Below are 23,274 nucleotides of genomic sequence, written 5' to 3' on the forward strand. Positions count from 1 at the left end.
TGCTCATAGGAAAAAAAGAGAGGGAGAGGAGAGAGGGAGAGGGAGAGAGGGGGAGGCAGAAGCAGAGAAAAAAACTCCACATTCTGTGGATTCTTGGGAGAGTGCCAAAGTCCCAGAATTCCACATGCCACACATAAGGTTTCAATTAAGGCCGAATCCAACGCTCAAATCAGAAAGCTTTCTTCCTCCTGAAAGGAGTCTTTCTCTTGACAGCTAGAGGCTGAAACAACCATAACTCAAAGTGACTGCTGTGCTGCCGTCCTCCCAGCTCATCATTTTATCACAGAATTAGAGAACTTAAAAAGTATTACTGAGTTACAGTTTCCTATAAATCAAACATTAAAATTAGTTTAGGATGTTGTAAATGCGTCATTCTGTAAACTCAGTGGCTCTATACGGGAGAGTCTCAGGCAAAAGGAAAACAATGAGAGGAGGAAGATGTTTTAGTTAGTGGTTTGATTCATTCTGAGAAGTTTGTTTACTCTTAAAATGTAAACTTTATTAGTGTTGGGGTTATTCTTAGGTAAAAGTCTTCCTCCTCTCATTTACTTCCCTGCCTGGCCCTAAAACTAATCCGGTACTTTAGTTTGTCACAGCCTTGATTGTGAAACCAGATCCATGAAAAGCATGAGTCAAGTGTCAGAGAGAGGTTCTCTTCTGCTGACCTCGTAAAGTGCTGTGGATGTGGCCTGAACCGTTTTTACCGGAATACAGAAATTAAACGGTTATTTGGGAGCTTGAAGGTTTCATTTAAAAGATACTGTGACTGTCTGTCTTTCTTTCATGATGTACAAAATCCAGTGGAAAAAAAAAATGTGTCTGCTTTTTGTCGAGGGAACCAGAGAGATGCTAACTTCAAGGTCTACAAAAATACATCATCCCTGCAAAAGCTGCACTTTGTGTGTCATGCCAATATCATGTTAAAGCATGCTAGCACACTTCTCTAAGATGGTGAACGCGGTACAACATTGAGCCTGCTAGACATCGGCATGTTAGCTTCACTGTTAGCATTTAGCTGAAAACACGGCTGTGCCAAAGTACGGCCTCACACAACGGCTGTGGACTGCTGAACACAATGGAGCAGAAAATCTCTGTAGTGCAACTTTCCCTTTCTGTACATTAAATATGCACAAAGATCCACATGCAGACTAGGACGCCGTCAAAGGAAGTGTTTTTCCACACTGCAGTTATTTCACATCATAATGCAGTTACGGGGCTGGAGAGTCAGGAAGAAAAATGAGTCAGAAAGGAGCCACAAAGAATATTTCCTGAATCGCTGCAGCAGCGTTGCATGCTCTGGCCCATCTTAAACAGAAACCATGTGCTGGAAACTCTGATTCAAGACACCAGGAGCTATAATGCATAAAACACAGCCTGCAGACACAGACCAGTTCAACTCACACACACTGACATATCGAGCGCTGATTCATCAGAAAACGCGTCGATACTCGTTTCCGATGGCAATGTTTTTAAGAGACAATAAAGCAAATATGCAGCCTGTATGTGCACAGGTGTGTGTCTCTCTCTCTCACACACACACACACACACACACACACACACACACACACACACACACACACACACACACACACACACACACACACACACACACACACACACACACACACACACACACACACACACAAAAAGAGACACATTCAGTAGGTTTTCCAATTAGGACATTTCTTTAATAAAGAAATCATAGTCTCTCTTAAAGCTGAATAATATCTCATCTTCAATGATTACAAGCATAAAAGAATCAGATATTATAAATACCCCCCCCCCCCCCCCCCCCGAGCCCGTATCATGTACCTTGATTACATGCTAGTAAGAAACTTCTTTCTGATCATCTCAGTCCTACGTCGTATAAAAATCACCAGGTAAAATGATTAGATGGTCGTTTCCACCTATAGAGCATCCATCAGTACATATAAAAATAAGTCTCATCAGCAAAATAAATAGATGCACTTGAAGAGTGCTTCATCCAGTCGGTGTGACAGGGATTTCGTCCTTCATCTCTTGCTGTGTTTAAGTGCTCTTCAAAACAAACACAAAAAAACATGGCGCTGAAAAGTAAACTTCATCCGGCTCGTTCATTCATTCATTTTGGAGAGGGCGGCCTCTTTCAAGAACACCCGGACGCGACATTTGTTATTATTGCACAGTGATGACATCACAGTTTCTCCCCAGCAAAATGTTGAGAGACAGAAGGAGAGGTTGGTCTTTGGGCCGTCAACCCCCCCCCCCCCTCGTCTCTCGCCTTCATCGTCTACACTCCGTTCTTCACCAGCTCGCGGACTCCGGTCTCGTCGATCATCAGGGTTGGATGAAACTCTCGTCCCTTCACCAGCTCCTCGAGACCCTTGAAGGAGGAAACGACACCATCAGGACATTTACCAACCGCTATTAGGAAGAAATGACTTCTTTTATTTGGTAATTGTTCTACACACACTTAAGAGCAAACTTACGTACATTTTGGTGCTAAACCAATAGATATTGTTCTCTATCATAGGATATAAATCACAATAATATATTAATAATTATTTTACAAACAGAGCTCTACCCTTTTTTTTTTTTAAATGCATTAGTAGTGCACCCTTCTCTGAACACAGTAACGAGTACCAGCGTCCATGCATTTATTTGTTCTTATTTTCTGCTGCTGTCCTTACAAAGGATACGTACTGTGTCACGCAGTAAGCGTTCCATTGGGAAGTGACTTCTTCATAACATTGAGCTTTAAACTTTGACCCTCTCGCTCTGACATCAGACGGCTTCCGTCCACTGAGCTGTAATCAGGCTGTCACCTGTCGGAGGCTCAGTCGATGCGACGCAAAGGATTGTGGGTCAGAATAGTGAGAGAAGAATGCTGGCTTGCCTTCTGCAAAATGCGGCCAGATGCAGTAGAACATCCTGGTGTTTTTAGGATACTGCATGTTACATATTATTGTATTGTGCCATTTCTGGCATACTAAATAGTACGGTAGTGCGAGTATTGGAACGCACCCTTTCGATTTCTGTGTGTGCACGGTCCTACGGTCTCGTGCACTTTTATGTGGATTAGCAGAGAGTTTTGTAGCTAAATTGGATCAACTGGCTTTCAATTTACGAGGACAACGGATTCATCATTATAAAGAACACAGGTGCGAACATTAAGTTTAACGCGTCGTGGATCTGACGTAGACTTTTCTTATGACCTTTCTCTAGAACAAATGTGAATGAAATTTGGTGAATGAGGCCCATTGTTAGTGGTTGTAGAAATAATTTCAGGGCGACAGCAGAAGCGGAACAACATCTGGAGTTTCCATTTAGGCCGCGCCTCCTTACCTCTCCCCCGTAGGACACCAGCGGGGAGATCTCACACTTGATTGGCAGGTCTGTTCCGTCCTTCAGGCTGCGTAGGGAAAGGAACGAATCAGAAGAAGAAGAAGACAAAATGAAACAGAATGAGTGATTGTCTCATGAGAAGGGCGGAGGGAGGGTAGTTGAGAGAAGCAGCTGTACATCCTTGACACAGCTGTTCTTCTACTGCGGCCGGCTTGTGATTAGAGTTCAAAAGGCAGAGGATTAGAGCTTCATCATTCCCAAAACATGACCAGTGATTAGCCCCGTGACCCGTAACAGACTTCCTCTAGAAGAAAACAGAGGAATGACAGGTAATGTGGTTGCATCTCCTGCCAGTGCTTCTAAAAAGAAAACAGGGGTAAACTTGCCTCCACATTGCCGTCACTCAACATGTTTATTTCTAGATAATCATTACAGACAGCAATCACTAATCATCAGGTGCTCCAGATATTTTTCTGAGCAGCTGCCCTGTATCATTAGAATAAGGAAAGGAAAAGCTGAATGATTGAGGAAAAAAGCACACCCTTTAAGAGCCAGAATAACATTCATTGCTGCCATGAATTTTACTGAAGCACATGCTCATTTATTATTATGTCTTGAAAATAATAAGCAGGTGGATTTAAACTCAAAGGCTGACTAGCAAGCGATGAACGGCTGGGCTTGTCGTCACGATTTTGCACACAAATCAACAGCATCATCATCTATTGCAGAGTTGCCACTGTTTGCCAGACCGGTGCCCATTACCCAGCATGCAATACATTATGCGTATTAGTAGCAACTGTCTGATGGGTAAAATGATCCGTCAGCAGGTCATTATGACATGTACATCATCTGACCAGGACGCTAAGAGCGCTGTGTTTTTCAGTCGTCCGAAACTGATCCTCGCTGTCATTTCCTTCATCACAACTAGCGCTAAAGAGACAACAACAAAAATGGCTGCCGCCTGGCGTGTGCGTCCGCGCAGAGTCCTCTCCTCAGTGGTAATGAAGGAAAGGGGATCAGAAGTAATGTTATATAGTGTTAACACGTCTGAGCGAGCGAGGAAAGAAAGCCAGAACCCCATCACCATGCACTCAGTACTGCAGGGGGATAATAATTACTTTCTGTTGCCATCATCTGTGACACGGCCTGCTGCTCCGTCTCTGGAAACATTTCACGGGACACACAGGAGCAAAACCACACATGAGCGGGAAGGGGAAGTGAGAGTGTGAGGCTAAAAGAATATTATGTCTATAACACAAACAAACACACAAAAAAGCCAATGTTTGTACACAAAGTGTGGGGAGTGTTGGGAAGGTGGACGTGACCACGAAGATGCGCGTGTGTGTCTTAAAGTGACATGACATGCATGATGCTGTGTTTTCACCTGGGTATGGCGGGCACATGTCTGCCGTTCTCGTCGATGAAGTGGCCCCCGGCGTTGAGCACCCAGCGGTGGTGGAGGGACATGAGGGCGTGTCTGGCTGTGGTGGGCGTGTCCTTTGCGTCCTGGCTGTCGGCGTTCTTCAGCGGGGCGAACTCGTCCTCCCGCAGCAGCTCGTACACAACAAACGTCCTGTTGGACAAACACACACACGGCGGCACATCGTCACACAGGCAAACGCGGCAGAGAGAGAGGACATGCAGGATTTTTTTTAAAGACAAAATGTGAAGTGTTCTCTGCAGAGATTTAAGTGTGCGGATATCTATTCCATCAGTTTGAGCTTTTTGATACTTCCAGGACGTTATTTAGGATAAAGCCGGTGGAGCGGTGGTTATCCTGCATTTACCTTCAGAGATATAATGTGTGTCGAAATACCATTTTAATCTAAATTAAATATGGTCTGTCCTGGCCCAGACTTAAGAAAACATCTTTGTTCGGTACAGAGCCCTTCAAAAATCACTCCATAATCTTTTTAATATGTTTTTCAAAGAAAATTAGAATAATGTTGTAAAAATTCATTCCCTATCCTCTAATCATGTCCTCTAATATCACAAATCGCATCCCAATTTGACTGATTTTTTCTAAATTGTTTAAGCTGAAACGATTAGTAAATGTGCAGGAAATTACTAAGAAATGGATGATTTAACTGTGTCCTTTGATTTACAGCCGTTCTTTTTGTAATGATTGTGTATTGGGAAAAGAAAGTGGGCCACGACGCCAAAATCACCTCACGGACCAGCGCTGTTTCTGGATCCAAACTAATATGATGCATTAAATAGTATAGAAGCAGATTTAATTTGCATTATTATTATTATTGACTTTTTCAGCACTTGACAGGTGAACAGCAGCCATACATAATATACAGCACATATGGCCACACACACACACTATGAGATCCTCTGTACTGACAAAGACCCGGAGAAAAGGCAGAACTTGTTGCAAAGTGAGTCAGCCCATCTGGAGCTGCCGGTCTGCCAGTCCGGGCACAACTGTACTCAATCTCCTCAGCGACACAGAAAAAACATCTCTCGTCCTTTTTTACTTTGAAATACAACGATTAAACCTCGAAGGAAGCCGGACGTGTTTTTTCCATCAGTCCATCATTACGGGAATCCTTTCATTAGATGTATAGTTCTATTAGTAGTGACGTGACTCAAAGCTGATGTCATGCAACACACTGGAGGAGGTGGAACGAGTGAACGGCTCATAAACCTCCATCTTCCTGCAGAGAGCTTGGCAGGCTCAGTCTGCTGGATCAGACCTGGGGCTGGTGGACAGGGATCGGGACTGGAAAAAGAAGGGGGGGGTCGGAGGGACCGATCGAGGACCAGTCAAACCCAGAGACCCGGAGGCCTGCCAGGAGAACATATGCAATCCAGCCACCTCAAAAAGGAGCATAAGATATTCATTGTAGTCTCAGTACTTTAAGGCCTTTTAGTTTGAGGAGAGAGGCTAACTGCTGATGCCGTCACACACACACACACACACACACACACACACACACACACACACACACACACACACACACACACAGTAACTCACTTGGCGAACTGGAAGATGTCAAAGACGAACTTTTCCATTTTAATCCCGTTTGGTTTGTCTGGTTTGATTAGTTGACCCTCCGTGTCCACGAATGGGATCTTCTTCTGGGCCACGTGGTGCTGCAGCTCTGGCTCGTACTTCCTGATGTACAATCAGAGAATGAAGCTGGTTCATTGCAGCACTTTTACTAATACTGCTACTAATAATTACAACAATAATAATAGAAATCATAATAAAATACTACAAATAACAGTGGTGATAATAATACTAATAATCATGGTAATAATAATCATAATATTGTCGTGGAGCTACTCTTCTTGCTTCAAGAAATCTCAACTCCTTAAAAAACTAATATTGACAGAAGAGCACAAACTGCATGAAACGGTGTCCCCGGCGTGTGAATGTTCGTGTCTTACTGTACGACGTCTCTGAGGAAGGAGAAGCTGAAGAAGTGGTTGGCCACGTTTCCGGCGTTGAACATCAGTCGTCCGTCAGCGCTGCGCTTCTCAGCGGTCGCCAGCGTGATCTCGCTGTACTCCACCACCTGATAATGCCCGTCCACCTTGCAGACCACACCCACCGCCTCCGTCGGGTTGGTTTTCTCCACCACCTAGAAAGGATGACGCAAAATGATTTATTACAGGGTCGGTAACAACCTTCAAAAGAAATTTGTGATATTTTTCTTGCTCAATAAATCGAATGCTCTGACAGTCTTGGTTAAGCTGTTATCTCGACAGCTGTGTGTCCGAACAACGGACATGTTTTCTTGTATGATTCATAATGATCATTTTGGGGGAGTGGCTTTGGAGGAGGCCTGAAGGGACAGGCTGTCAGTGTTGCCGATTTGACAACATTCTTGCTAGATTTAGCAGACTTTTTGTTGGATAACAGCTTTTTTTTAATCTAGCGAACTCTCGCCAGTTTCTTAAAATGATCAACGCGGCCTTTAATTGCTGGCAATATGCTAAAAAACCTGCAGATTAAGACACAACCTACACAATAAAACAATACAAAAATGTTCCCTTTTTCAGTAATAGCAGCAGATGACGAGTACATTGCATCTTAAGCAAAAGGCCAAACAGCCAACGATAGAGTCAATCTGATCACGAATAACTAATTTACGAAACTTGTGACATTGCTCTTTAAAATAAAAAAGGTTTAGCAAAGCTATGAGTAAAAATAACCCAAAAGTTAGTTTAAGATTCAAAAACTAAATTCTGCCAAGTTAAAGTCTGCCACTGAATTAAAAAATGAAAACAATCCTCTCCCCATCTGCTGGTTGCTAATGACAGAGTGGAGTCCTGATGAGGGGGTTGGTGAACAGGGGGGGGGGGGGGGGGGGGGTGAAGCCACATGAATGGTAGTGGAGCTCAGTAATTTATGACGGGAGGGTGGGACGCTGCTCTGATCTGATCCTTCCATCTCTGCTGCACCGCACAACTGTGTATATATATATATATATATATATATATATATATATATATATATATATATATATATATATATATATATATATATATATATATATATATATATATATATATATCTCCCTGCTAATAACGTGCCTTTTCTTGATTAATTAAATACGTAGGAGAGTACAAGTCACTGTAAAAACAAAGCACAAGACTTTGCCAGTGGATCTTCTTCCTGAACGTATCTCAAACAGATGGACCTGCTCTGTGAGGTGCATCACAGCTATTTATTCTTTGTACAGTGTGTTGACTGTAAAAGTTATAATTAAGCATGAAATCATGAATATGGTTTAACCGCTAGTGGAGGGAAAAAAAAAAGTTTCCAATTGAACCGTTGTACTCTGAAAAGCTTTTTTCCTTCCCACAATTAAAGTACACTCCAGCCAAAGAAAAAAGTTTCGGGGGGAAAAAAAGCTGCTTTCTTTTCATCACTCTCATGCTAGCTGAGACCATGATGAAAGCTTAAGCTAGGCACTGGGCTCAACCCTCACATTTCCTAGAAAGCTGTCATGAATTTATTGCTCAAGAAGACGAGGAGACAACGTGGACAATGTCGCCACCCGGTGGTGAGCTGTGGGAGGTGCAGCAGTCTAGAAAAGGGCAGTTAAACTGTTGTTACAGCAAACTGACCATCAGCTTTAACTCAAGACACACACTCGACATCTGTGGTAGGAACCCCTGGAATACAATAAAAAACTAGACTGACTGAGCAGACTTTATGGCGTCACTGCTGACAGTTTGTTCACTGGCAGACTTATTAAATATCAATATTTGTACAACTAATACAGGTGTTTCTTTACCCTATTTGATCCGTAATCATTGTGTGCGTGCATCCTTGTTACTTCCTGGTCTGGTGAAAGGTAACTGAGCTTATCAGTGTTGCAGGTGAACAACATTCAGGGATCATTGTAACTTTATGACGGGAATATACGAGCTCATAACCTGCTGCTGCGTCAACCTTTGTTAATCTCTCTTCTCTTAAAATGTAGCATCTGGCATGAAAGAATGAGACTTTATAACTAAGTAGAACTAAACTAAAGACCATTATCATCACAAAAATAAACGTACGTAAAGGTAACACTCAAGGCAACATCATGATTCATGTGTTGTGATGAAGATGGCCGATACACCATGAAAACCACATCTTTAAAAATAAAACGCCAAAATGAATCTTAGGGTTAGTTCTGGTATTTTGAAGTGCGGTTGTATGAGGTACTTATTCACAGTCGGTGTACTACCAACAGTAGATGGAGTTTGGAGAAGCAGAGAGAAGTACCAGCAAAGCAATGTACTGTAGCAAAACGTATTTTAGACACCGAAACAAAAAGTCAACATCAGGTTAAATCTACTCTATATTTAGAATATTTTCACCGCCGTACCTTGCCGTCAGACAGGCGTTTCCGACGACGAAGTGAAGCTACATCGATCTACGTCATACATTTTTTACACACCCACATTCCAAGACCCGCCCTACTCTGCCTCTGATTGTGTGTATTGCAGATGACGTAGATTGGTGGAAGGTTAATGATTTTAACTTAGATGTGGATTGCAGCCTTCTTGTACAGTACCAATTACAATGTCCTGATTCATTTTTTTGTTTTTTATGTTGCCTATATAAATGGAATCACACTAATTAACAAGAACATTTTAAAAAGGCGCTTCAAAGCCTCACGCAGTGAAGAAGACGGGGAAAAAGCCAGAGCTGTGACCTGACCCACCTTAGCTCCACAGTCTGCTCCTTTCTTCACACAGAACCCAACGAAGGAGGGGTCCGCCACTTTGACCAGGATGTTATCTACACAGTAGACATGGATGCATTCAACCCCTCTCCGCTCCATGTCGTCCATGATGCCCTGGGTCCCCAGAGCTCTGTAAAGACCCCCGTTCCCATCTGAAATACAGACACAGGGGACACTCGTTTTACGACACACACAACCTCAACGTGGCAAATAATAAAACACACAGCTGTGAATTCACGCTGCGAATGGAGCCAGAAGTCTGAGGCGGCTTACCGGGGGCCATGGAGAGCTTCCCTTTGCTCTCCAGGATGATCTTGCCGTTGTAGTCCATGGCTGGTAGCATGCCCTGCTGGAAGAAGATGATGTTGGTCTTGTCCAAGCCAAAATAGTTATGTCGGGAGAAGTAGTCCTTGGTGGACTGCATTGTCCTGCCGCTGGTCATGATGTACCTGAAGGCAACAGAGGTTGTTTACTTGTTTTCCTCTCTATTTTAAATAACTTAGAAAAGTGTTAAACGGGTAGCTGAGGGATACATGCTGATAAATAAACTTTAAATGCTGCAGAACATGTCAGTAGCTGCTCACAAAAACGAAACTTACAACAAAACTGCCTGTCATCAAGCCAGAGTCGTATAAAGTTTAATTACACAACGGACAGTAAAACTGTAACAACTTCTCTACAGAATCAGACCTGCTGAGGATGATGTTGAACCCTAACTACGAGGTCATGCTGACTTTATGCACTCCACTGCCCTCCTGTTATCTCCATCTCTCAAACTCTCAAACTGTCCTTTGATCCGCTCCACGGGGAGATAATCCCTTTCCAGTCATTTTCCTTTTGAGTCAGTGATTCAAGTTAATCACCATGCAAACACAGCTAGGGCAAACGGTTGCAGCTCTGATTATGAAAAGAAAGATAGTATTTGGTTGCTTAATTCCCTTTTTTTTGTGTTCTCCTTCAAATAAAGCAGCAATTCACACTGACTAAAAAGCCTCAGTCATCTCTCCCCGAAGCATAACGCGATGTCTTACCAGGGAAGACAGCACTTGATGTTGTGCTTCTGCTCAGCCAGCTGTTGAAGTTTCAAAATGCGTTCGGCCTGGATCTGAAAGAGGGTTTTGTGGGACGGCAGCCCCACGTCGTACATGCCTTTGGGGTAAGAGACCCCCAGTCTGGTTCCCTGGCCCCCAGCCAGCAGCAGGACGGCCACTTTACTCTGAGAGATGCAGTGTAGACCTGACGGAGCACAGAGCACAGTTTGTCATAAAGAGTAGCGAGAATATTGGTCCAATGAAGTAGAGCTGCAACGGTTTATACAATTAATCATTGTGAGTAATTCTTTAAGGAAAGAAAAGTTTAAATTCTCTGTTTCGAGCTTCTTAAATGTGAATGTTTTCTGGTTTTCTTACTATATTTCAGTTGTGGACAAAACAAGACATTTGGGGAAAACATTTTTCACCATTTTACAGACCAAAGAACTAATCTATGAATCAGGGAAAATAATCATCACATTCATTGACAACGAAAGCAATCGTTAATTGCAGCTCTAATATCAAATGTATTTAAGATATTGAAACACATCTAGACAGACGTGCTGATACGTGACGCACAATCTCAGTACACTAATACAATATCTAATCGCTAATAAGGGTCAGAGTGCATTCTTCTTGCTAACGTAAGGACATCTCAGATCAGCCGTCGCCCAACGTTTTACGGCCACTCCAGCAGGACTTTGGCGACTTAATAAATTAGCCCTAAACTGGAATCTGACGACTCTGCACGAGTCTTTATTGTGGTTCCTTCAGTTTACGAGGGTTCCAGTCAGTCTTACATAAACTGCTGCTACGTGACTTGATATGTAATACTGTTTCTTCTGACAAGAGCCAAAAGACAAGGTTTATACCAGCAAACTGGGCGAGCCTGCTAGACTTTGACTACCCACCGAAACCTACAAACACACACACACACAAACACACACTGCCACGCCCTGCACACAGCTTTGGTACTGACAGAGCAGAGTGACCTCATGAAGAGGGTCAAGCAGCAACTCGATTTACGTCAGACACAAATCAGGACCAGATGTTCTCTGCTGCCCGCCTCCCCCTGTCATCCTCCCCCAGGAAAACCTCACTCAATGCTCAGACCCCCACTGCAACGAGAAGATTGCGCAAAAGCATAATGAACAACTTAAGCCGACTTACTCACATTTCAAATCTGCACAGGAGACCGTTTGTGAGTTTCTACAACCACACGGGGAAACAAAGAGGGAGTTTCCGATGATACTCTTTTTAAAGTTTTTATTTCAAATGTTGCTTTGGTTTTGTGGTTTCAATCATCTGAGAATATCAATAACACAAGTTACCAGATCGCCTGCTGTCCCATCTCAACGTCAAACATCTGAATTACCGTGTGATGTTTTAATCCCCTTTAGGCTTCTCAGTCTGACACCAGGAGATATTTCCTCTACTTTCCTTTCCTTTCCTTTCCTTGGAAAGTACAAGCGTGATTGATCCTAGGCAGGTCTTTCCGGTAATTGCATTGTAATAAATCCAATAAAACCAAATATTGATAAGAATTTGTTTCCTTATAACATGTAGTACACTGGTCCAATAAAGGTGTAAAGATTGAGTGCTCAGACAGAAGCTGTGTGAAAACCCTTTCTGGGAACAGAACCAGTTTTGATGGAGCTCACCTGCTTCCTCCCAGTCTTTGAGACTCTCCCGGTCCCTCGTCACGCTCCCCAGGACCTCCCGGGGCACCGCCTCCATGCGGGCGTCCATCTTCTCCTGTTTGCTGCTGCCGGACGTCTCCGTGGCCTTCTCGAAGAACCCGTTGATCTCCTGAAAGTCCATCCCCTGCAGCTCGAGGGTCAAGTCGCTCTGCTCCTCGGGGCTCAGCTCTTTCCAAAACTGCAGGAGGTGAGACTGGCCGGCATCAGCCAACTTCTTGGCAAGTCCGCTGGCGTTTGGATCCATGATGAAAAGTTCTTCTGATTAACACTGAAACAAAACAAAAAAAGAGTGGTTACTTAAGAGCCGGACAATATAGCTACCGCTGAGGATACTACCGTCATGTCAGTAGCCATATTTCTGGAAATTATATATCTATATATTAATTTATTATTATTATAACATTTCTGGGGTTATAATGATGTGAAGAGGAGTTAACATTGTACAACGACACATATTACATATGTTAAGGCTGATTCTAATATTTTTTGACTAAATTTGATTGTGTTTAGGAAATAAAACAAAAACAAAAACACACTTATTAGTCATAAGCCCCAACAGCGTTACACACCTGCCACCTGGTCATTAAAGGAGGGATATAAATGTGTTTTGTTTGATGGTTAGTCGAAACTACTTTTAGGAGGGTGTAGCTATTCTGGGGAGTAATGACCGGTATTTATTCTATACTGTAGAACTAGAACAACCAGTGAACACACATCACATAGTAGAACATGTACATCTTGTACTCGAACTGTAAGGGAAAGCTTTAATTGAACTAACTACCACTATGTTCATTCACTCTGTTTGTTTGGAAACCAGGAAATCATCATACCACTAGTAATACAGGAGGGGAACCTTTAGCGCCGGTATTCACAAATATTTTCAAAATAAATGTTCACAGGAGTCTCTGTGAGGAGGTTTAAAGAGGAATTAAAAACACAGCAGGTGTAAGCCTCCTCACTCGTAGCAGAGGACATTTAGTATTAGCGAGGTGTAATGAAATAGACTGCTGTTACTTAGCTGTGCTCTTTATTGATTTGTTTCTATTCAAACTGCATGTATCATTGTGGTGGTGCAGCACGCGAGTTGACAGCCGCACCAGCAGATACTAGGGGCTAACCGGCTAACTGTGGAGCTAACAGTTAGCAAAGCAGGTAGAATACATAAAAGATATTATGACTTGTAATATTAAACTCGTCTTACCTTTTCACAAGAGCTCCTCTTGGAATTTAGGACCATTAATGCCAGCCAGTCCGTGGAGTGGTTTTTCTTGTACTGTTTTTTTTTAGTAAGACTCCTCCCACCCGGACTACACCTCCTGGTACGTCACGTTTGACGTGGCACAAGCGGCCGGCGCGCGCGAGCTGGACTCAGCCCTCTCCTCAGCAGAGATGCTGCTTTCAAGTGCGTCTCGTAAATCTAAGCGTTTTTCTTCATTTTTGGTTTTACTGGCGGTTTACATAAAAAAAACAATGATAACTGTATCATGACTGTATGAATAGATTTGAATCTGGATATTTAATCTGTGTAATTTAAATTAAGCCATTTGCAACTGTAATATACCTTTGCTATTCGGCTACCAGAACCAGTTATAAATCTCACATTTAACTTTTTTTAATAGTACATAAAGTAGCAATTAGTCATGTATGTCTTAAGGCTTAAACTAAGCTTTCCTACGTTTACCTCTGTTACTTCTCACTCTGACAGACTTTTTAAATTTGTTTAATGTATTATTATTTTGTATCATATAGTATTCCAGATTTCCTGCCAAGATGTAATTTACACCTGATGAATGATTGATTTTGCTTCTGATTAAATGTAAATGTATGTTGCAATGCCTCACTGTGACCACTGGAGTGCAGTGACTCGGGACTTTTTTTCTATTAATGCTCTTTGTTATTCACACAAAACAACAAAGTAGTGCACAAGCATACACCATTCACAAGACATACAAAACCCATTTCTAAAATATCAAAAGCAATTTGAAACAAAAAACAAAAAAACAGGATTGATGGACATGATCTACGGATTCACACTCCGGAGCACAAGGTGGCGCTAATGCACCAAACCTGCCATTAAAAAACCCGAAGAAGAAGCGTTTATGAGGATGAAGCAGTTTTCTGTCAGCTGACACACGTTTGTTTTGGTCCTCCCAGCTAAGACCTATCGTTAGCTAGTTAGGAGCTCTTTCATCTATTTATGTTTCTGCGATCGGATTACTTATATTTTCTGTGACAGCTATAACGGAAATGAAGAAGTTTTTTGAAGACATTAAGAAAGACGTTAAGTTTAAATCTGCGGGACCTGGGAAGAAGTTAACAGAAGAAGCCAGGCAAATAGAAAATTTAACTTGTTTTTCACAGCTAGTAGAGCTACAGCTAACAGCTGTCTAACGTTTGAATTATTGAGTTAGCAAATAGCTAGCTGCTGGTCATTTGATGAATATTGGGTCACTATTAGCATGCCGTAAAGTTAACTAGAATGGTGGTGATTGTATGTTAGGTAGCATAAAATTAGCTAACGTTAGCTGTTTTAACCGTTAGCAGCTAGATTATATAACTAGTACTCGGCACAGCGGGAGGCGCCTATCTAATGTCAGGTTAAAATAACAGTTAATCCCTAAACAATCTTATTTAGCCAATGCTCTCAGTAACGTAAAGTGACACCTTGTTGTCGTTAGCATGTGAAGTAGCCAAGCTAGTTAAACTGCATTAGTTGTGGCAGCAGTTTAGCTAATAGTGCTTATTTAACATTTCCCAAAAAAGGATGCACTTAAAAATACACAGTTAAAGTAAGGCATTAAATTAAAGAGATTTGTTTTTAATTTACCGAAAACCTGTTTATTATACATATATTATAAGTTTATTATACATGTATTATTAGTTTATTATACAGACCCTTTTTTATATAGCATTAGCATAATCTTAGAGGCAACCCTCTCACTACTAGTTCCAAGCTAATGCTGTTAATACACTAAACAAAAACTGAGTTTTAATACAACAATAATAATCATACCACAGTTTTTCTGGCTCTTTCTAATTTCAAACAACAGAAGACAGTTAGGAAGTAAACTATGAGATCACAACATTTTAATATATAAGCATATAAGTTCCCCATACCGGCACACAGTAGGTCATGTATGGAATTATGAGAGAACAATACAGTATATTGTGAAAAATAATGTTTTATATAATATTGCAATGGTTTTAGACACTTTTGTTATTACATTATTTATGTGTAATTTCAAACATATTTTGAATTGCTTAAATGTAATGATAACTTGTTAATATCAAACCATTTCTTCAAGGCTTTTAATTTCCTTTCAAGTGTATTCAGGACACATTCCAGCAAATTCCACTTCTCATATGTTAAAGCAGCATTTGTGTTTGTCTGGAGGTTTTCCGGCCCAACATGGAGCCACGACGTACCCCTCTTCACTTCGCTTTTCTGTCCTCAAAACACTGTAGTGCCAAGGCCGAGGCGGCGCAGAGCAGCTCCAGTGCCAAGCACAACCGCTATGCTCCCAGCGAAGGATCCCAGAGGGCCGGAGCCGCAGCTCTGGCCAGGATAGAGCAGCACCCCCGGCCGAAGGTCCACACCTCTCAGGACGCCATCAGGAACCAGGGTGAGACAAACGACCCATATCCAACACTGGATACATGACGTGTAACACCTGATTCTGACCGATAGAATAAACTCACAATTAGCAAAATGTACAAAACTATGTCCAGGAGTTTCTTTGTCTATGTAGGCTTTAGAGGGTTAAAATGAGTTTAATTCCCCCTCACATCACATTATTACATTATTACATTTCTGAATAATGGGATGTGTGTGCTTTGAGTAATGTTGCTTTGCTCTATGTTACTACATGCTGTTATCATAAGAGGTTTAGGGATGTAGAGCCCAAATTAAACCCAATTTATGAACTGACAAATGCCATCAGACTGTCATTTTTTAGAAAGTAATATTAGTGTCAATGTAGTACTATTATCACCGATACTATTTTACTGATTATGTATATGTGTTCTTCTCAGACAAAGCTACTCTTTTCTCCACTTAATCATCATAAAACAGGCATTTTTTAAATAGTTTTTATCTGTTTTGTGGAAGATATATGTTAAATTATTATTATTTGCTGATTTGGGATAATTTTGATTACACATCTGTTCACTTCGGTGTTTGCAGTAAAAGGCTAGGTCTGCTTTTGTTGTGTGTTGTTTTTTGTCTTAAGATGCTCAAATGTTTTCCTAATTAATAATATTTCATATTCTGATGTGTTCAGAGGTAATGCTTAGATGAACAGCAACATATTTGTGCAATGATTGTTGTTCTTTAGACTGTTATATGAGTGTTTCATTAAAGAATAACAATTTAGTTTTGCATGATTCTTCTGTATTTGTAGTTAGAAGAGAACTGGAGGCGGCTGCACTGACTGATAAAGAAAAGGCCGACGCAGCAGAAGTATGTGAGACAGTGATTTGTTTCTTTGAATCAAGGTTTCTGAAATGACTTCATTAGCATAATACTTGGCTCACAGTGATCAGTATTTAGTCTGACGATATTCATGATGAAAAATCTTTTCCAGGGATCCAAAGTGCCAGTGATAGATCCCGCCTGTTTGTCAGTGTCAGGTGTGTATTTCACCTGCCCGCTAACTGGAGCCACTTTAACTAAGAGTGAGAGGGAAGTACACATTAAAGAGGCCATTTTAATGGTACGTCTGAAAATACTGTCACTTGTTGTTGTTTCAGCTCAAATTAGAACGTGTTTGCAACATGATAATTTAATCTGAATGTTATTCCACCGAGTCTCGTTGGTTAAAAGATGTACTCTTGTTTTTACTGTCAGCGGTTTGAGGAGGACGCGGTCGAGGCCTCTGTTATGATGGTCCACACATTTAACAAAGACAGAGAGAAAGTGAAGGCTGCTGTGGACATCATAAGCAAGTAAGGCACGCGGCAATGGTTGATCGTCATACTGACATTAAAGCTACTACGAGGAACTTTTATCTGGTTATGAAACAGTCTCAATATAATACTGACGCCTCTATATGACCTACGTCAGTAAACGAGACCATCAGAGAGAAGACCGGCTATTTCTATGTAGTAATCAGAAGAAGCTCCAGCGAGGAGCAGGATCCTCGCTCTGAGCCAACACTGACACCGACACGACACGCTACTGGAGGCCAAAGCCGTATTGCTGGGCCCGTTGGAGGGAAGGGAGACACGGGAAAACCAGAACCAGGACTGAGAGGGACAGACTGTCAGACCCTGCTGCTGTAAAATGAGAGGTTTTCTAAAGGGACTCTGGTGCTCGGAAACACTACCGCTATTGTCCACAGGGACCGCCAAAATGAACAGAAAATAAAAGTTCCTTGTAGTAGCTTTAAGTTCTTTTGACTTCTACTGTTGAATATCCTCTAATTAATTCGATGTTTTAAACAACTACGTTATTTCATGTGTCCTTATTGTTTTGTCAATAGATATATTGAGAATATATGCAAGAATCCCACAGAGGAGAAATACAGGAAGATTAAACTCAGCAACAAGGTGTACCAGGTGAGTTTGAAACCAGAGTCTCTCAGTACTGTGGACCTCACCCCGATTTCTTTGATATCATTCCCATTTTGAATGTATTTCAGGAGAAAGTTCGTTGTGTGGAGGGCAGTAGAGAGTTCCTGGAGGCCCTGGACTTCACTAGCGTTATGCTTCCTGTAGAGGGTCAAGGTAAATTAATCCTAACACAAGTTACTTATCAACAAACGACGGATCCTTTAAAAAGTCAACCTGGCAAACGCAAGTTTTCGACAACATTCCGTCAGTTGTTACATATTCTGATTTGCGTTTGCCTTTGCTGGAGATCAGAGGAGGAAGAGGAGTTCCTGGTCTTACTGGAGTACTGTCCCGATGCCCTGGAGCTGATGAAGGAGAGGAGGGATCGTCTGCAGAGAGGAGAGCCGGTCAGAGCTCAGCTGGACAGACAGCCTCAGGCGTTCAGAGCCTCTCCCAACGCCCAGCGCTTTGAGCTGCCTCCAGTATTCTACAACCTGACGGCGGAGGAGCTCAAGAAGGAGCAGCAGCAGAGGTACAGACTCCTCGTGATGGATGTTACATAGAGACGCTATTTCTGACTTTCTTTTCCAACCTACTGATTCCGGGGAGCTATAATCGACAGCATACACAATAGATTTCTTGTCACTTTTCTTTCATGGAAAATTTAAATTTGTTGTGCTTTCGTAATAGACATTGACTATTAAATAAGATACATTTTCTCTCAAACTGCACCAAATTCCATCCTTTACTCACGGCTTATTTTGGACTTCCAAATTGCGAGCTTTACGTCTTCTTTACTCACGCTGAAGACGTGTGTGTGTGTGTGTGTGTCTGTGTGTGTGTGTGTGTGTGTGTGTGTGTGTGTGTGTGTGTGTGATGTTACACTATGTGCAGCAAAGTAAACCATAATGCATCACATGTATGTAAATAGGCACAATTAAACAGTAAGTGCATTCCAGTTGCACTGTGTAATTCAGATGTCAAGACTTTTTGTGTTACATGAATGTTTTTATGTTACACGTCTAATTAAACAGTAAAACTACATTTTTATTCCCTCTAGTTGTAGTCGTGATGCCGGGATGGTGGAGTAAAGTTCAATGTCGGATGCTTTTTATCTGCATTTTGTTATTTGAGCAATGCTTACTCAACATGCAGTTACGCAACGCCGATTTCATTTTGCCTGATTAAATCTTGCAGAAACATTACTGGGCTGTTGCAAAACAACCACATAAGTGTCTGCACATCAAGCTGGTTGATTGTAGCTTGTGTTCTACGACACGGCCTCCCAATCATCGGATGAAGCGGTGGCATCTTCTAGACGCATGCAATGAACAAAAATGAAGAGCAGATGTTGTAAACATGCTGGAACACATCAACACTGTCTGATGGTGGAACCCTTTAGTCCCACCTTGTTTTAAGTGCTCCCGGGGTGATGCCATGCACCTCTCTTAGCGACCACACCGCCACACCACACCGGTCTGGTGGTGTTTTTCCGTGATCATTTCAGAGAACCTGAACTCAGCGACCTGCATCTCTTTTGTGCTTTTCCCAGGAGCGAGATAGTGGAGAAGAACGCCATGATGCGCACGAAAGCCATGAGGGAGAAAGAGGAGCAGAGGGAGAGACGGAAATACAACTACACTCTGCTCCGGATCAGACTGCCTGATGGGAGTCTGCTACAAGGTAATTCAGAATAATACCACCTAACAAAAAAAAACAGAAGGTTTTGTTGAAAAAAAACCCTGATAGAAATGGAAGTGAGTCAGTGGAGATGATGTGTCACCACAGGGACCTTTTATGCGTGGGACCGGCTGCCTGTGCTGTTTGCGTTTGTTCGTGAGTCCTTGGTGGACGGCTGGCAGCCCTTTGACCTCATCGCTCCTGGAGGTCAGAAGCTCAAAGAGGCTGAAGACGTCGCACTAGCAGAGTGTAACTTGGTGAGTGGACACCGAGAGGCCAACATGAAGTAGTGCATCTAGATTAGTTGTTGTCACATATTTATATATAATTTAATGGTGAGACTGGAGATATTCTATATTTTTATACTGCAAACAAATTCAGTGAAAGGAACTGATTCCACTAGACAGTTTTTTTAATATATATATATATTTATATACAGTATATATATATATTTTCTGTTTTCTCATTCTCTGATATTGTATATTGAATAACCTTTGGCTCCCGTAACTCGTGATAGACATTTGTCATTATTTGAATTTCTATATTAATGAAGCAAACAACCAAAATAATACATCAATAATTGAAACAATGGTGAGTTGCAGAACCATGCTGTCATCTTGTACACAATCTGGTATTTTCCCCAGAAGTTGACGTCACATTGTTCCCGTCCTCCTCCAGGTCCCTGCTGCTCTGCTCACGTTTGCCTGGGATGCGGTCGTGCAGGCGGATATTGCAGCCGCGGGTGGGAAGAGCCCCGCCCTCCTCAAACCGGAGCTGCTGGAAACCATTCGGACCCTCAGCTGAGCTGAGCAGACGCTGTCCCTAAAATCCCCCCCCCCTCCACCCGCTGGCACTACCGGGGTGGATTTGCCCCCCCCCCCCCCCTCACAAATGACCAGTGATACGTTTATTTTTTACAAATGCTAACTTAAAGGCAGTAGCAGTGATAGGCTAAAGGGGGCAACTTCACCCTGATGCGCGTTGTTTTGCTGAGCATGCCGTTCTCTCTCCTCGTGGGGATGATGTCACTCTACAGCAGCACGTTGTAACAGAAAGTCCTCTGTGCTCTAACCAACAACCTACCCCGTCAGGTATCCGTCATGTGGCATGTTGAGACCTCGTTTTAACTGTGTCGACTCCCCGCGTTTGTAGTAAACGGTCAGTCTTGCTTCCACAACAGCTGGATTAACAGTGCGGCTGTTCGGTCGTGTAGAAGGAGACTCGGAGAGTAGTGGAGTAAATGTGGTCGGATACTGTTGTGGACTTGTGTATTTGGTGTCGGCGCGCTGGCTTTGACTTGAAATGCTTCTCGTTTTGTTTAGTGGTGCTCAACTTTAAAAGTGTTTTTTTTTTGTCTGTCAGACGACGGTTTTTGTGCTTGCCCCGTTTGGCCTTGCACTCCTTCTCTAGTTACTTAAACTTTAAATGTAATTTATTTTTTATTGCGTATGAGCACAAGCCCTAATCATCAATCAAACAAGTTTATTTCTGGATTGACTTTAAATTAACGTCCCGCACTGAGACATCTGTTACAGACTAGAAGGGCACTCGGAGCGCAGACCTCCGCCAAGGTAGTCCCAGTTAGTGAAGAGTATCGCGTTGGAGCCACCCTGTGATTCGGATCGGCTCCAATATTCACTGGCTCTTCCCTGTTTAATGCTTCACCCTTCCAACAAGTTTCATGGAAATCGTTTTTCTGTATTCTTGCTGACAAACAAAACAAGCATAACGTTGTTCGGCAGAGGTAATGAAGTCCCCAATGTATTACGATTTATAAGTGTTAGTCATGCGCTGACAATGGGATGGGGATTCTACTACCATAATGTTCTTGTATTTAGCCGTTCTAAGCACTTTTTGGGGATTATTTAAACCTATAAAACACTAAAGAGTGCCCTTAATGTAAAACATTTGCAAAGGCTCACTGCAGAGGCTTCATATAAACAACTTGCTTCGGCACGCAGGCAGGCATCACTCACGTTTCTGTTGTTCAACCCGGCAGCACGGACTCTGCTCGATGATGTTGGTCTTTTAAATTCATCTTGAGTTTGTATTTGTATCAAACACATTTCCTTGAGATAGAAACGGTCTGTACTTCCAACGCAGTGGGAGAACGTGAACATGTAAATACAGATTCCAGCGCACCGAATGCAAAGTTATCAAAGGTTTTAGATCCACCCTTTCCCTTGAAACATGTCATTGAAGGTTAATATATGTATTTTGGTTTTGCTCTACATGAATCTATAGCAGGTAAATCTGTAAAAGCCAAATATAGTTTGTGGTTGGTTAAGACGACAACAACCTACCTCTCATCGCTCATCTGTCTCATCCAGAGTGAGTTGGACACAAACACATGACCGAAATGGATCAAAAGTCCTGTTTTTAGTTTGTTTATTTTACAGTAGAATTGTCACTACTTTAAACCGGTTCTAAATATTAGTTGCACACAAAATTTGATCTACGATCTCAGCGTTTGTGAGGCCGAGTCGGCCCGAAGCAACATCTCTGCACTCCTCTGCTTCAGTGGCCACGCAGGTGTTCAAAGGAAGGGTGTAACTGTTTTCTTTTATCAGCATCGTCACCGTATGAAGAATAATTAGTGAGCACTTATGATCTGTCTTGAGTTGTATTCCGTTGCTTTTTAATGACCTGCCTGTAACCAAGATCGCTTGCATTGCATCTAAACCGTTTAGTTTAATAAACAGAATTATGAAGAATGTCGTTTAATGTCAATCTGTACCTAAAGAGAACTTCACGACTACTAACACTCGACATGCTGTTTATACAAGAACCATTACAACGCTGACGGTCCTAAAAAGCTCCTTAAACTGATATATATATATATATATATATATACATATATACATATACACATATACATATATACATATATATATATATACATATACATATATACATATATATATATACATATATATACATATATATATACATATATACATATATATATACATATATATATATACATATATATACATACATACATACATACATATATATATATACATACATACATACATACATACATATATATATACATATATATATATATATATATATATATATATATAGACATTTTCAGTGGCTGCCCCCGTCCACTGCAGTAAATTGCATGTATGAATCGTACCTCATACAACTTCAGAACATCTAAACTATCCCTTCAATCAAAACAGAGTGGTTATAACTTAAGCTGCAACTTTTTAAAGGTGTTTTTAATGTTTTGAGTCTGAATCAACAGCATGTTTATCAGTGAATAAATCAGACGTAGACAGTTTTGGTAAACGGTCCACACGGAGCCACACTCTGATGGAACAGTGTTCCTATTGAGTTTATTATTTATTAAGTATTATTTACCTTTAAACAAAAACTGGAGACACGGCTTAAAGCCAACCAAACCTGTAATCACGAGTAATCGTATTACCTCACCTGTTTTTACAAATCAGCTACGTTTAATGTTTTTATGTATTTTATTGTACTATAGTGTTTGCGGTTGAATTGTACTGATACTAGGCCACTAAATTGTAATAATCTGCACCGGTACTGCAGATTGAAAATTAGCACTTTAGCTAACTCTGGCATATTTACATCTGGGTGGAAACTGAAATGTTGATTAATGTGCACTGTCCCTGGCAAACAAATAAAATATAAAGACAGTCAACGTAAAACAAAAATAGCGAAATTTTGGTCCAAATTCTGTGAAACAAAAGAGACCGGAACTGACTCATTAACATTCCTTATCAACCTTCTTCTAAAGGCGGATGAGACCAAACTGGTTCT

At 41.6% G+C, this 23,274-nt stretch overlaps 2 protein-coding genes across 2 annotated transcripts; one reads left to right on the forward strand and one right to left on the reverse strand.

Moving 5' to 3' along the window:
- Nucleotides 1-1,800: 1,800 nt before the first annotated feature.
- uap1 (UDP-N-acetylglucosamine pyrophosphorylase 1) lies at nt 1,801-13,543 on the reverse strand. Its single transcript, XM_079157286.1, has 11 exons — nt 13,451-13,543; nt 12,211-12,517; nt 10,550-10,754; nt 9,792-9,967; nt 9,498-9,670; nt 6,724-6,917; nt 6,308-6,448; nt 4,709-4,897; nt 4,443-4,484; nt 3,325-3,391; nt 1,801-2,362 (listed from the first exon to the last, which is right to left on the reverse strand). The coding sequence occupies exons 2-11, from the start codon at nt 12,491-12,493 to the stop codon at nt 2,270-2,272; spliced, it is 1,563 nt and encodes a 520-aa protein (XP_079013412.1). The 5' UTR covers nt 12,494-12,517; nt 13,451-13,543; the 3' UTR covers nt 1,801-2,269.
- An 852-nt stretch (nt 13,544-14,395) lies between these two features.
- Nucleotides 14,396-22,187, forward strand: ubxn6 (UBX domain protein 6). Its single transcript, XM_079157311.1, has 11 exons — nt 14,396-14,579; nt 15,715-15,872; nt 16,650-16,708; nt 16,833-16,961; nt 17,096-17,193; nt 17,730-17,805; nt 17,889-17,973; nt 18,112-18,331; nt 19,352-19,482; nt 19,588-19,736; nt 20,158-22,187. Exons 1-11 carry the CDS (start codon nt 14,497-14,499, stop codon nt 20,281-20,283), a joined length of 1,314 nt encoding a protein of 437 aa, XP_079013437.1. The 5' UTR covers nt 14,396-14,496; the 3' UTR covers nt 20,284-22,187.
- The last annotated feature ends 1,087 nt before the right edge of the window (nt 22,188-23,274 follow it).

Source organism: Pholis gunnellus (assembly GCF_910591455.1).
Source record: "Pholis gunnellus genome assembly, chromosome: 4".
Taxonomy (NCBI): Eukaryota; Metazoa; Chordata; class Actinopteri; order Perciformes; family Pholidae; genus Pholis; species Pholis gunnellus.